The sequence below is a fragment of the Harpia harpyja genome, chromosome 13 (genome assembly GCF_026419915.1).
Source record: "Harpia harpyja isolate bHarHar1 chromosome 13, bHarHar1 primary haplotype, whole genome shotgun sequence".
NCBI classification, from domain to species: Eukaryota; Metazoa; Chordata; class Aves; order Accipitriformes; family Accipitridae; genus Harpia; species Harpia harpyja.
The window spans coordinates 12,526,261-12,542,548 of record NC_068952.1 but is presented as its reverse complement, the minus strand read 5'-3'; the positions used below and the strand labels follow the sequence as shown (position 1 = coordinate 12,542,548).

Below are 16,288 nucleotides of genomic sequence, written 5' to 3'. Positions count from 1 at the left end.
AGCTTCCTGTCACTAAGTTTGCTATATACATGAAGGTTCAAAGCAGTATTAGACATTATTTTCTCTGCATGAGCAGATCAGAACAGCATAATAGGCCAAAGGTGGCACATAGGTAGGTCTTCTCCTCCTTCTAGCTGCCCACAGTCAGTGTGGCACCTACATGACACAGTGGTTTGCTCAAAGTAATTTGCCTATTTGGTAATTCCTCTATGATTTTCGCAGGAGGTTGCTAACTTTGTGTAGAATAAGGCTCCCTTCCAGAAAAATGCTCATTTTCCCCTCCCACGTTCTGTAGCTGTCACCTCATTATTAACCTGCAGTCAACTTATTTGCAAGGAGTGCGAGAAAGCCAGTTCCTAGAAATTTTAGTTTTGGCATACTTAGTTCCTGATAAAATTGATTTTATAATTTTCCCAGTCATGTGAAGAAAGGCTTTTATGAAGAAAGAATAAGCAGAATCAAAAATATTCAAAACAAAAGTGAATCAAGAAATCAAAGCCTATTTGGATCTTTGCAATACAGGAAATCACCTTCCTTTCCCCTCCCTCTGCATTTAAATGCACCGAACTGAATGAGAAGCTTAAGTCAAACAAATGTTCAAGGAATAAGAAGTTCCAGGAATTACTGCTTATAACAACTTCCTTCTCTAAAAGCAAAGGGGCAGAACAAGGCAAGTTGCATATCTTTTCCAGTTCCTTGTTTCTTATGAAATTCTCTCTGTGCAAAAAAAACCCAAACCAGGATGAAGCTGCTAGTGTGGGATGGCGAAGCTCAGAGCAGTGACAGGCCCAGAAATGAAGGTTTATGCAGGGAAGTGAGAGAAAAGTAGGAGGAAGGAACTGGTGGTCCATTATAGGAAAGAAAACTGGAAATAGGAGAATGGCCACATCAGATTTTAGGTGCACTTCTATTCTCAGTGGATACTGGGTTGTTTCCAACACCACAAAATCCTTGCAGAACCTGTGTGTTTGATGCAAAAGGACACGCACTGTCCAGAACCACACTCGCAAAGTGCCACAGTAGACCTGACCATTAGGAGGTAGAATTCCACTCATTTGCCCTCTGAGTATGAAAGGGGTGAAAGATTTTGAAAAAGGAAAACTAAGATAGGGTTGGTTCAAAACTGGAGCAAGTGTGCTACTTCATATTTTACAAAAGTTGTACTAAAAGTACGAACAGTCAATAAGTGATACAACTGTAATAAGCAAGCTTACGGTTTTCAGAATTCACTTAAACTGCCTAGAAGCTCTGAGACTGTTTAAGGTCTCCGTGGACCAGGATGATCCAGAAAATAACTCACAAAAAACCTCATTCAAGTTCAATTTCAAAGACAGAAATTAATTCTATCTTAAGTCCAATTTTCTCTCCTTCAGTTTGGCCTCTGAACACTTGGAAGATGTTACCAATCTCCAGCTCCCTCTTATTTTGTAGTGAAAATCCCTCAGGATCTTTCCATTAACATTGAAGAATTACCAAACTGTGACCCTGAATCATCCCATTCACCTGCACTTACCAAGCAACCCATTTTTGCTTTTGAGATGGTGACAGGGGAGAGCAAGGGATGCCTATGATCTGACCAGAAGCATTTACTTCCACACCACCTGGAAGTTACTGGTTTGATTTCAAAGCGGAAGGAAAAAAGCATTCCCCATTCATGTTGAGGTGAGTAAGAACAGTCAGGCCTTAATACCTGAACTATTTCATTCTTTACCACAAGGCACTTAGGATTTTAGACCCTACTGGCTGTTGAAACACTTCAGTTGGAATAAATTTTCTACTTTTCTTCCAGGCAAGAGGACCTATTAATAAGTTACTTGTCTCCTTCCACATTTTTCACACCAGTTTCAGCAAGAATTGCTGTACTGTGGATAAAAGATACTGACATTTTCACATATATTCCATATTTTCTCAGGAGATCAGATTTTCTTCCATCAGGCTGCTGCTTATGAAAGGATATGTCTTCATATAGCAACTCAAGTCCTGATCTAGAATATTTCAGGGCTCTCATCTCCAAGAAATAAATTGCATATGACCCACAGCAGCATCCACATCCTCTAGAACATTACTTATCATTTTATAAACTGACAAATCTTTCTCTAAAATATAAAAGCAGCCAAATGCATTACAACTCACTGATCTGGCAAGCACAACTAATCCTTATTCATTCTCAAGATGTCATGAGATAGCTCATCTGAGTGGTTAGGGACATATCATGATCCATAAACCATTTATATACTACAGCTAGGCAAGCTGTTTCTACTCCAACATTTTGTAACCTACAGCAGGCCTGTTTGAGTCCAGTAGCAATTAGCTATTAAAATAACTATATCGTTTTTGAAGCTGATGCAGAAGTAAAAGGTGCTTAGAAGATGCTTCAGATCTTCTGTCATATTCCACATACTAGATGACAAGTGGCACGATGTGTCATATGAGTGGATGTGCTATTTTGCTATTTTTTCCTATGCCTATCTAACTGGATTTTTCTTAGACAGAAATGGCTTTGAAATACAGATTATTCTCATGTAAAATCAAATTCTTGTCCAGGATTTCTCTCCTTCAGCAAGAGTTGGGCTTAAGGAAAGGCCTCTCAGGAGCTTTTTGTGTGCTATAAGTATTTAGCCAATTTCACAGGTGGGAATCGAGAATAAAATTCCAACAAGACGAACCATGCTGTTCTAGATTACACTTGTGTGCCTCAGTAATTTAAGAATAAAATTATAAACTGAACCTCCAGGTTTGCTGTCCTGCATATCAAAACACAATGTTTCTTGCAGATTCTTGAAGCCTTTTTCCTAGGGAACAAAACACTTATCTTGTATATTATCCCCTGGTTCACCTGCCTGAAATATTCTTTCTTCCTCTGACGCTCCTCTGTCCTCTCAGTTCATGTTCTGGATGCATCAGGCACTTCCCTCTCAAACATTAACTTGATTTAATGATGTTCCTTCAGGATTCAAAACAAGTTGGTTGTAGATGCTGATGAAAGTTTGAAAGAGCCAGGACGTTTCAGTGTTTCAAATCTACTTATAGGAAGAAATGTTAGAAATGGCCTAAAGAAAGCAAAATTCTGCACTAAGCAGCATGTGATATGAAAGGCATCAGGTGAAAGACAGACACCCACAGCTGGAATACCCATTTATTTTCTTTATCCTCCTCATTACTATTAAATAATTCAAGGCAAAAATTTAGAAACACTGTGCAACAAAGAAAAAAGGCAATTATCTATAACATTACTGTAGTGTGAGTTCTCCCTCATACGCTGAAAAAACCCGAACCATTAACACTTTATAGCTTTCATCTTCTCTCCTGTCAAACAGAACTATTTTTTCTCCTTTTGCATTTATAGTTCTTCAAAAGTTGTCCAGTGTCTTGGAGAGCAAGGTTAAGCTCTGCAGGAGACAACAGATTGTAAGAATCTTGAGAATTAAAAATTTTCACAGAAATCTCACTTCAAAAATTATCCTGATTGGATTTGCATGATATTGACAGTGATTTGGAGTAAAATTTCCTGGGACTATTCTAGCAATTAAGTTCTAGTATATTCTGAGGTAGGACCATTCCCTAGATTCATTAGGCTGAAGTACAGCCTGAAATTTTTGAAGTCATTAAGGCAAGATGACACATCATGAGACAATTCATCAAGCATATATATGTGATATAGCTCTGGAATTTTTATCTTCTTTTTTCCCCTCACAACCAAAAGTACATGAGCAATTTACCCTTGCCATTTGCAAATTGCATTTTGTGGGAAATTTAATAGCAATAATTTAATCTAGCTTTAATCTGGTCATACACACTTTAAATAACAAGAAAAAGAATACTGCTTACTCACTTTTGCATAGTAAGAAATAACATCTCACGATGAGTTAGTTTATGTTTCCCCAAACCAGGCCAGGAAACAAAGTACTACCATATTAATATACTCACAAAACCCATTTTCTTTCTTCCATAAATATTGCTTTGAAGTGTGTTGTGGTGAGGAGATGACTAACCCCACATGAATGGGCCACTCCTCATATAGCTGTGGTCGTTAGCTCAGATTTATTACAGCATTAGCACTAGTGTTGTGAACCTGAAAAAACCTTCCAGTCCATCTTAGCCTGGAGATGATGATTTTTGTAGGAGTTTACTATTTACATATGTGTCACCTAAAGTCTGCCTTTTTGCTGGCTTTGACACCAGAGTTCTATGTTTCAGTAGAAGCAATTCTTAAAAAATCTGCAGGCCTTGGATGTCCTTATCCAAAGAGGAGGCAACTTTTAAGAGCTACAGTTCAAGGTTTGGAGCTTGCCGTGTTGTGAAGTCTGTCAGCACTGACCACATCTCTCCAGCACGCCCTGTCTGTACTGAATATCAATGATGTAACTCTGTACAGTCCAGATGCTCCAGCTCATCAGTGGGTCTGAAAATGCCATCGTGACCTGGTGCAGTCCCATGCTTACTGATGAGAGATACCGATGCTCTTCACCAAAAACTGCATCCCTTAGGACTCAACTGTCTGAAGGATTGTTTATGTGGCCTAAAAGCCTAAAACAATGTTGCCTATCCGTTTTTTTGATCACAATGACTTTGGGGTTTTGGTAGGTGGTTTTTTGTTGTTGTTTTTTGGAGGGTTTGGTTTGGTTTCGTTTTTACTGGGGGTTTTTTACCCATTCTTTACTCTTAACAAGAAAAACTGAGGTATTTTCACATTTAGAGATAACCAGACCAAATCCTACCCTAACAGCCAAACCCTCCTTCTAACCTTCAGAGAAACTCTATCCAGATTTTCTGCTGGCCCTACCTCTTTGCTGAAACTTGGTGTAGCTGAGAAACACATCCACGACACTTCTGGTGGTTCATTCTAATGGAGAAAGCATCCAAGCAAAATAACATTCTGAAATCCCAAACAGTTGCTTAACAATTATAGCAATAACACACCAGCGCTCCAAATATCATGACTAGCTTCAAACAAGAAGTAATAAAGCATAGCAGAGAGGGGTGAGGGAATACATCTGCAAAGACTGTCCCTACTTATTAAAAAGAAATAAAAATTTAAAAAAATAAAATAAATCCAGGTCCTTAAATTAGGAATTAGTAGCTTGAGTAGTGCTGCTGGTGGCTAAGATAGATGTGAATGAAAAGCAATGCAAAACTATCAGCCATATGGAAAGCATGCCAACCGCAACCTCAGTGGCTAACGAGAAGTCTGTGGTATCCAAGAGATTTTTGTCATCTTGCCAGGGTTAGTGACAAAGAGCAAGTATCCAAGAGACCACTTTTGCAAGGCAAGTTTTCTTCTTCCTTTCCTAGCATGTTCCCAAATCAAAACATCACACTTGCAATAACCATGAATACCGAAAAAGTTGCTTTGAGTTTGAAGTCTCATAGGCCTTTGTACTCAGTCCCTGAATGATATCCTCAGCAAACCAAGCCAGCGCTTGGCACGTGGCTGGCTCTCAGTTTCAGGCCACCAACTTCCAGCAAAACCAATTTCAACATGCCCCTGCCCCCCATCCCCTAAATGGGGTACTAGGAGTATACATGCTTCACTCACAATTAAGTATGTGTTTGGTAAGTACACACACAGTAGGGCCACATCCATTTGCTCTAACAAACGATGAAATGCATTATGAGGGGAAAATCATGCCTCAGGAACACCATCAAACACGACGCTGCAACACATCTGTATCTTGCTTAGGTATTTTGATGCTAACAGTCTAATTTTCAGCAGTTCCTGGCTATCCTTGTTCACAAGAGCCTTTGAACACTTCTACCCTGCTGCGGGTCACCAAAGCACATTAATCCTCCCTCTGTGAGGCTGTGAAGGAGCAACACTGACCCATGTGTCATGATACCAGCCACCAAGATTTTCTTATAGTTCAGAGGGATGTTCACATTACTAGGGCAGATTTCTGTTCCTTTCAGCAAGAGTGCTGTAAATAAAACTACCTAATTATGTTTTCAAATTTACTTAATGTTATCCTCATTCCTGGTTTAATGTCTAATGAGAAAGAAGCTATTCACAAAGCTGAACAAAGCTGAGACAGCTACTCCACGCTCCCGGGATCTGCGTCTACCTTAATCAGAGATAACAGCTGAAGTGCTGCAGACTGCATGATGCTTGTGTTGCACAAGATCAATGAAGATGAGTTTTCGGTCTCTGGTCTGTTTTGATTAATGAACTTGGAGGCTGAAAATTTATGTATGTGGGCATGCGTGTCCTCGAGTCTGACCTTTTAACTCCTATTTTTGCTCTTTTCCATGATCCCTCTCACTATCTGGTCTAATCATAGTGTTCACAGGGGGATTTATGATTTAGTTTAGCATTCAAACATATGCCTTTTCCTCAGTGAACTTCATACTTTGGATGAGTCAAGCCCTGTAGTTCCAGGAAGTTCCTACTTAACAAGGACAATTTAGTGTGAACAGGCACCAAAAGCTTGGTATCTTTCAGTGCAACTGAGAACACTAACGAAGGGCTCCCAAACTGATAGGTTTTGCTCAGTTGCTCAAAATCCAGATAGGCAAGCATCCATCAGTATTATGGTATGTTAAAAGTGGAAAATGCAGAGCATTTTCAGAACCGTTCATCCCTACTCCACCTGCACAGCAAGGGGACTGCTGACACAGTGCCCAGATATGAAAAGAGCAAATGGAAGTCCTTGGGTTTCTGCTATTGCTTAGGAAAAATAAACAATGCGCAACACAACCCGACAGCTTCACTGAACAAAATATACGAGAACTGTTATTTTGAGGCATATGTCTCCACAGGGAACAAACTAAAAACTGAAATAGCTTTTTTTTCCCCCCAAGTATTAAAAATGGAAAATATATGTCTTTCCACAGACCCAGACAGTGGTTTTAAACCTGGTTTTATGTAACATCAGCCTCTCTAAAAGATCTGTCTGTAGACATATTCCCTATTAATTAGCAGTTTAGTGGCCATCTGTGAAAAGGGATAAGCAAATATGTTTTGATTCATTTAAAATGAAGCTGAGGAGTTAATTGCTTTTACTTCCAGTAGTAACACTCATACTTCTCTCTATATATACACAAACACTCAGTAAATAAAGTGAGGCAAAACCATGCAGGTCAGTTCACTGACAGATGTGAAGACAGTTTGCTTTACAAAACTATAATTTACCATATGTTCAGGAAAAACAGCTACATGGTAATATGAATTGTGTATCTTATCAGAGGCATCAAGCCTCCACAGAACAGAAATCCTTAAGAACAGCCACTGGATACTTCATCTCTATTTTAAAATAATTTGTTCTTCCCAAACAGACGTGCATTATTTGAGGTCAAGAATGAACAGTGCTTTTTACCTACCCACGTCCCCCTTCGGTGGAGCTGACCAATAGACCATACATCCCCAGGGCTACACAATGAGTATGCTGCAGTCCCTCATAAATCTCATTAGGGGTTGCACCTACTCATGTCAAAATAATCAACAGTAAAAACACTTTCTCCCTGAAAACTGCAGCCACAATGAAATCAGTAAGACAGCATGTGCAGTCATTGCATTTGAAAGCACAAGAACACCTCCCTGCAGAAGATGGCCCCAAAGCAGAGACCAGAGCCACCGAGACCAAGCCATGCTTTCTTATACTTTGCCCCAAGTGTAAAACCAACCAATCCAGCCAGCCCCACAGGCTCAATACCCACACGCAGCTTATTCACCTCCATCAGCCCTTCCCAGTGTCTACACACTGCTAACATGATATACCCACCCTTCCCTCTACAAGCTCACATACCTTAAACTTCTTACTAGGCCAACATTTGCACTCAAGTCAGCCAAAATTCCCACTGGTCCAGGTAGCTTCACTAACATATCTCTAAATTTTTAATTAAAAGTTACCTGGATTTATTATTTACCATAATGAAAGACTGAATAAAAAAGAAAATGGAAGTGGTCTTACCTACTTTTTTAAACAGCTATCTGACATTATAACAAAGTACTATTACTAGTGGTCAATGGATTTACAAAATTTTAGTGTAACACATGTCTTTCTGCCACAGGATCAGCTTTACAGAGGGAGTAAGCAGTGAGCAGAAGGGGATGTATCAGTGGCTGAGCAGCAGAGAAAACCGAATTTTGTCTTACGGAAGATGGAACATAATTACAGAGCATTAATTCTACCTCTCTATGCATAAGCATACTACACATATGGAAGGACACTAGTTAAAAACTGCTTATGCTTTCAAATACCTGTAATATTCCAAGCCCTTCTGACACAAATGTCCTGTTTGGATGTCACCATAGTCTTGCGCTGACAGTACCACAAGCCTTTCAGTCAGTTTGCCAGTGCAGAAGACAGCAATACATGTCTTAAAATCACTCGTTTACACAGTAACTCCTCTCCTGAAACAGAGAGGCTCAACACTCCAAGATCAAAGAAAAAAAGTATTGCTGCTATTCACAACTTTCCTCCCCCAAAACTATTCCAGATACTTGGCCAGTAAATCAAGTAAACAAAACCAAAACTAAAAACTAAGTTTGCTAGAAATAAGAACCAGAAAGCCTTGCAGAACTGCGCCACCTGGCAATGCTCCTCAGGGTAGCACACACCACCTCCAGCCTTCCCCAGAGATACAAGAACTTTGCACAATCAAATCCATTCTATCAAAAATAACTCCAGAATATCAAACATGGAGGAAAAAAATATGCTTTTTCTTCTTTTAAGCATCATAATACATGTGCATTCTCTCTGTGTATATATACACATATGCTATGTACATATGTATGTATGCATGTATATATATAAATTATTTATTCTTAAGTTCACTGAGTAGGATGAGTTCGCACTTCTAAAAGTAAATTCTTCCTTTCCCTCCACTTGATGCCAACATCTGCGCTCCAGGGAAGCAGTTCTTGAGTGCCCCTACCAAACCACGGTGGCATAGCTCATGGAGCAAACTGAAGTCAAGATCACTGACGCCAAAAATCAGAGGAAGAGCGCAAAGGCAGTGCTGTAACGCTAAACTGGATCCAGGAACAAGCAACCACCACACTGTTGTAGTTTCTCGGTCAGCCACCAGTGGGAGGCACGGGCTTACCGTGCACTGAAGTGGTACCTGCACCCTAACTTTCTGTAGGGTAGCTACACATACAGCCCATGCAAGGAAGGTGGGGGCAGCAGACATTTTCAGACATGTTGACCACCATCTCCATTTCAAGAAAATTCAGTTTCTTTCACAAATACAGAGAAGATCAAAATTTCAAAGGTGATCTTGCTAGTAAAACTGACTTAAGCTTAGCTGGCCACAGTGTTGTTTAACAAGCCACTAATTTTTTGACACAGCGCTTACTGCTATTCAAAAAGAGCAGAGGATAAAACACACAAGGAGAAGGAAACAGTCTAATTTTCTTTCTGCTCATCTAAATCTGTCCCCATCAGGCTAATGGAAGTTTTGCTATTTATTCACAGGAGGTTAACTGGCCCAAGGGGATAAAGAATTACCCTCCTATTAAAAATTTCCAGCCTATTTAAAGTAAAATTTTGCTGGAATCACTTTGAAATATTAATGCTGGCTGTTATACATTTGTCCCCAAATACTCCTTTTTTTTGATGACACTATAGTGGCAGTTTTGGCATCTCAAAACCAATCTTGTTAACATACTGTCTTACTCAACTAAACAAAAACGGTAACATCCTCAAACAAAAAGTGACAGTGTTGTTCCTATTTCATACAGAAAGGTTGTAAAATTACTTTACTTATTTCACTAGACTATTTAAATATACAGGTATGTATTTTTTCCCAGACTATACTTAGCCACTTTAAAAACAAGATAAATTCACACAGTTTTTAGAGACTTATCCTCTAGCAGGGAAGAATTTAGTGGAGAGATACGTTTGAGATTGGACTCAGCAAATCCCACTGATCTTCAATTGGAGTTTTAGACAGTCAAACAATTAACTGTCTCTGCACCCTTCATGGAAAGAAAATGGCACTCCCTGTGCTACTAAAATACAGCAGTAGCTTTTGAGAATGCATCAGTAGATAGGTGCTGAAATAAATGCAGTGTTAATAGCAAAGTATAAACGAGAAATCATATACCTTTTCCTTTTATTAGTGGAAAGTAACACATTAGCAGAATTGATTTGAAATCGTTTATTTCTGATGCTTTGGACATCCACAGCCCCTACCCATCCCATGTGCAAATCTATGTGATCTGAGATCTGCAAAATGAGGACCATAACAGGAACATGTAGCCACCAAGTGTGTTGTAAGTGAGGAGCTCAGCTCATAACAAACATGTTACTTCGTCAGGGACAAATATTATTTTTTCTGAGTGACATTCCTTTAGCCAGGAAACTTCTTCTCTCTCCCCCACATCTATCCCTGATATATTTGCTATGTACCTTTCAGGTTCCCAACAGATCAGACAAAATTCTTACTAAATAGCCCGAGTTCAAGCTCAGATCAATGTTTGAGAGCTTAATTCTACAGGCAAAATAGTGTTATTTTAACATAAAATTTTATAGTGGAAGAATGTCTAGCAACAATTAAGCTCTAAATAGCTGCAAACGAAACAAACCAATTTTGTTCCTCCCATCATAAGAAATGACCACAGCTCAAAACTTCAGTGTGTTAAAAGCAATCAAGACCCTACAAAATCCAGAGAGGTAAACTCAAAGATTGGATTACTTAGTTGCCATTCCTGCAAACACATACTGTGAATAGTTCTAATGGTTTCCAGGCAGCTGTTCACAGGATAAAGGTGCTCAGATACACAGACAGTTATAGGGTTAGAAATGTAAGGTTCCGTAAAACCAAATCCAAACAAAAGCATTTCCCTGAAATGTGATTGCGTTCATGAGATTTAAAATTGCCAGAATGCTATTTTTACAACTTGCTGAAATTAAAGTTCATTTTAGAATTCAGAGCAGATATCTATCAGCATTTATCTTGCACAAATTCAGTTTCTTTCCACCACATTTTCATATGAATAGTTTGGAGCAGGTACAACTCCAAAATATCTCCATGTACATTCTTGATTTTATGAAGGTTATGTTCATTCAGTATTCATAGTACTAAATAACAATACTGAATAATACTAGCTATTCTTGTCTAGCTAGTATCATAAGCATAACTCAATGAACAATAAGCCAAAGGTCAGGATATTTCCCATTAAACAGGTACCTTAATCAGGAAATATGTTTGGAAGCCTGTTTTGTACTACACTGCTACATTGTCTAATGCACCTTCTCATGAGGAAACCACGTAATTTTCTCCAAATTTTATATAAATTTCCCATCTGCTACATGGGTGTTTTATTAGGATGATGGGACTCTTAGTAGTGGAAAAAGCTAGAAGAACAAAATTAACAATTTTTATAGCTAAAATATCCCAATCCCTACACAATCAAGAATGCTTGCCTTTATACTTCTCACTAACCTTCAGCCTGCTTAACACTCCACACGTAATCTCAGTACATGATTTCAGTGTTGCTGTAAAATGACACATCAGAATCTAAGCTTCACATTTCTACCATAACAGGCACTGTGCTGCTAATTGAGCTTCATTATATATTTGGTTTTAATTTTCTGCTTAGCAGGGATTGACTTTTTTTTCCTCTAGATGTAATATTACCATACAGAAGCTTCTCTCTTTCTCCATACAATGATATGCTCTTCCATGTACAAAGTAGATTTTTTTTTTTTTCCTTATTTTGATACAAATTCCACCCTTATCTGGAAAACCATGACCTAGTTTAATGGTGGCCTCTGTATGGTTCTTAACTCCAAGTAGCAATCAAGGCACTTTGAGTGCAGATCCTGCATTGAAGTGACAACATGGCCAAAAGCTGGACAGCTTGGCAATATAAACCCCTTGTGATGTGACAAGGAAATGTGAGCCAGAGGTGCCCAAGGCCAGCATCATCCCAGTTGCTTTCGGATCTGACTGTATGTTCAGTTCACAGCGGAGTATATGGTCTCTAGAGAGCTACTGTTCTCTCTCCCTTATGAGATGCTCCTGGACCTCCTCCCACTCACCCACCTACTCGTCCAATATATACAGCTCTCAGACATACAAAGATTTTGCCGCATACCAAATAGAGGCACAGAGATTGTCTGCGCCTACTGTGGTGCATTAATTTTTAATATTTCAGGCTTTACACATTTTAAGGTTTACTTACAAGATAATATTTAAAGGATATTGACAGAATATTGCTTCCAAAATGACTGAATTTTTGCTAGTCACAATACTCCCATTTGTGATTTTAAAACTAAACAGTAAGCAAGTAATACCTATACTGCCACCAAAAATATTTTAGGCTGCGTAATAACATTTGACACAATTCCAGATGTTCTTATGAGATCAGTATTCATGACACACAGCTATTTGGCATTGTGTGTGTGAGAGACAGAATCTCTAATACTTACAGCCAATCATCATCATAGCAACAGCAAAGATCTTCTCCCCATCTGTAGTCGGAGCGATGTTCCCAAATCCAACACTGGTGAGGCTGGTCATTGTAAAATACAACGAGGAGATGTAGACCGAATCTTTGCTTGGTCCGCCTTCCCATTTTCCAAAGCCTGATGTGTTAAAGCGGTAAGGTGTTCCTATTGACATCCCCAGCTGATAGAGCCAGCTCTCAGTTCGGATAGTGTTTGTATCCTCATCGATAACTTCATAGTCTCCTATGCTGTACCAAATGCAGGCCAACCAGTGTGCTGCAAGACCAAACACACACACCAGCAGAACCAAGACTGCTGCTCCGTATTCAATGTAGTGGTCCAACTTCCGAGCTACGCGACCCAGCCGAAGTAGCCTGACCACTTTAAGTGAACTGAAGAGGCTACTGATGCCCTAGAAAGATAAAGCACAGCGACCATTAGAATTTAATATTAAAGCAACAATATTCATAACTGTGGTTTCCAGAGACACAAGGTGATCCATAACAAATAAATGGTCATCAGATAACACCTGAAAAGAGAGATTGTGAAACATGAAAAGGTTAGTGACCCTTTTCAGGGATGGATATATGCACTCTTGTCTTCATCCACTAACATTTTGTGGGTTGCTCTCTGAACTCCCCTTTCAGATTATTTGAATAGGTCTACAAATACATTTGTAAAAGACTTCAAATGACAGGCTAGTTATTGCACGTCCAGTTGTGCAAGTAGACCGTCCCTGAAGATCCTGATGCTACTTTAGGCTGACTGAAAATAAACGTGGAAGTCACTGACCATTAACCTATACAAATCTAATGTTGAGAGGAACATAACCAGACACCTATTGAATTCACTGCAGCATCTGGAGTCATGAACCTCTTATGGCTATTCCTGACTTCCTTATGATCCTGGGCAACACATGTCCCCTCATGTCTCAGATGTAACATGGTTTGCAGTATTTAGCTCAGATACAGCAGGAAGATAAATGAGGAAGGCCAAAAAATACTGGAAGTACCTGGCGATTTGTAATTTTTCAGTGTAACAGCAGATTTCCTATGACTTTACTTTCATATAAGAATTCAAACACTGATAATCAGTCCTCTGACATTTCTCACATGGACTACACAAAGCTTAACTATTTCAAATATCTCACTGTCTAATCCCCACATCACATTCTTTTTATGACAGCTTTGTTATCAATGTAGTATTTCTGTGCTGATACTAATACAGCTCCCATAAAACAGAATTAAGCCAGCATACAGGATTTTGTATTGTTAACTTTTCGATAGATTTGCAATTCCATGCAGAAGAAGTTAAATAAAAAAAATCCAAAGGCATTTGGGGCATGAGAAGATCTGAATAGCCTTTCATAAAAATACTTTTTTTTCTACTCCCTCTTATTAATATTGTTTCATACATAGAAGTCTGATTAAAATTTAAGCAGACTGGTTTAATGAGTATTTCTGGAAATGCATAATTGCATACTTCTGGTCACCAGCTTTTACTGGAAGTTTGTTTATTCCTGCATAAATACAACTGCTTCAGTATCTTAGGCTGGTTCAATGCACTAGAAGAGATGTTTTATTAAATAATTGCATAAAGCATATTGACTCATGTTGCCCAGGACTGCAGCAATGTATTTCGCCTTTATTTCATGAATTTGTCATGATTACATTGACTCATTTTCAGAGACAGATGTAATTTGTTACGTGGGAACACACTACCAATTTCTATTAAGTATTTGGACAAGATCTAACACAACCAGGGGGAGGGGAGTAAAAAGGAAGAACAAAAAGAAAAAAAAGCAGCCTTCCTTTAAATCAGAGATATTTGCAGGGACCTAGAAGAGACCAAGTGATCTATTCTTTTCATGATTATCTATGCCAAACTTTTCAAGTCTTCCTTCACAAAGTAAAAGTTAAGTTCCATTTCCCATTCATTCCATACCCTGCTTCATTTTGTAAACAATGGAGCAAAGCCTTGATGCCAATTCGGGGAATATGACACAGAAGGCATAAGGCCTTCATTTCTAGGGGAGGGAAAAAGCAGGTACTTCTGAACACTCAGTATGGAGAGGAAAAGCAAAGGGAAAAAACACAAAAAAGTATAACACGATAACTGTATTTTAGAACTGGATATGCAAGTCCCTGAGTGACAAGCACATATAGTCTCCACCTTTTAAACATCCGCATTCTGACATTACAACAGCCTTCTGGCCTTTTTCCTCAGGACCAATGCCCATTTCTCCCTTTCCTCTTTACAAACTTTAACAGCAAAACAATAATGTTTTACATTTTGAGAGGTCTCCAGTAATAGCCTGCTTTTAGCTTCAGTCTAAAAGCCAAGCTTTTTAAACACAAAGTGCTTACAAGTCTCAGGCAAGGACAAGAAATTTTTCCATCCCAACATTCTAAAAAACAGTTTCATTTTTGCTCAAAAATAGTGGTGCAAAACTTGTTCTTAAAATTAAAACTCATCACTGGGATTTTAAAAAAAAATAAATGCTGTTTGTCAGTGAGAGTCCTACCAAAGACAAAAATAATAATGATTCAGGAAGGACTTAAAAGTTTGGAATTTGGTTAATTCTTAATTGAAAAAAAAAAAAAAGTCAAGGATTAGAAATACTTAGGAAAAAAAAAATCACAGAAGGAGAGTTTAAGAAATTGGATATGAAAAATTGGAATACAAATTAAATATTTGAAATTAGATTTAAAACGTTTACGGCAAATTACTTTGCTTTCAGAGTACTCTTATCCTAATTTCCCTTGTGAAATTCACAGAATGAAATTTTGTAAAAATATTTAAAATGTGATAGAACTGCATCATTTTGGAGAAAGTAATTCTACCAAATTCTGACCAGAGGTAGAGAGAATTAGGTTTTTTTGTACAAAAAGAACTTGCTTATTTACAGTAAATATATACTTGATTTGGTTGCATTGAAAGGATGCATTTAATATTCAAATTAGTCACAATATTTCACCTGACTGCATTGCCAATAAGATTCTAAAAGTTCAGAAAAAGCTTAAAAAAGAAAAAAATTATTTTATTTCAGCATTAACAGTATTTTCTATTTGATTTCCTCAGAGGAAAAGATTTGTCTATTTTAAATGGATCAATATCAAGACGAAGGAATGCCCAGGGAAATAATTATTCATATAACTCTCTTAAAAATTTCTAAGTGACAGAATTTCAAAAGGGTATAAACAATGGAAACTTAATAGACTGTTTCATAGATGATACAGTAGAAAAAAATCATATAATTTTCCAATACTTTAAACAGTACTTTTTGTCACTAAATTTAGCAAGTAATATTTTAATACTCACAGGAATAGATCTGCTGGATTCAAAATTGACATTTTTAGATTACCACTTTCCAAAATAGAACTGTACTTTTAGATAACTGTCCATTTTAATGCTCTTATCAGTGCAGATTATTTTTATGCTTTTATCATACAGATGGCTCCACGATGTCATGCAAAAGAGCCTGAACGCAATTTACTCCTCTTGATGCATGTCCCACTCTCTTAGCTCTGCTACTCCTATAACCTTTGAGAGTCAGATTAGGAGACACTCAGAACTCCTTCTGCCCAAAGGAAACAGATGAACCTCAGTTCATAAACAGCTAGAAATTGCACTTCGGGTCCCAAGCAGGCACCCCCAGATGCTCTGCTCTGAAGTATCACCATAAGGAACGTCTGAGTGGCAGTCAGGGTAAGGACAACACTAAGTAATATCCCACAAAGTTCTACCTACACCTGATTTACTCAGACACAGTTCCAACTATTAGTACTCTATCCAACAGAAGCCTTCCCCTCGGGGTATACAGAAGCTAAGAAATCTGTTATATGGCCAGGGTAGACAAATAGTACATTTTTACTGTATTTTGTTACAGAGAGAAC

The 16,288-nt window shown here is 38.3% G+C and overlaps 1 protein-coding gene across 1 annotated transcript in view; it reads right to left on the bottom strand.

Moving 5' to 3' along the window:
• Positions 1-16,288, bottom strand: part of KCNH1 (potassium voltage-gated channel subfamily H member 1) — a 194,470-nt gene that overhangs the window by 127,643 nt on the left and 50,539 nt on the right. Inside the window, exon 7 of the mRNA XM_052805900.1 lies at positions 12,375-12,804. Coding sequence (XP_052661860.1) covers positions 12,375-12,804 — 430 coding nt within the window. The remainder of the gene's footprint in view (positions 1-12,374; positions 12,805-16,288) is intronic.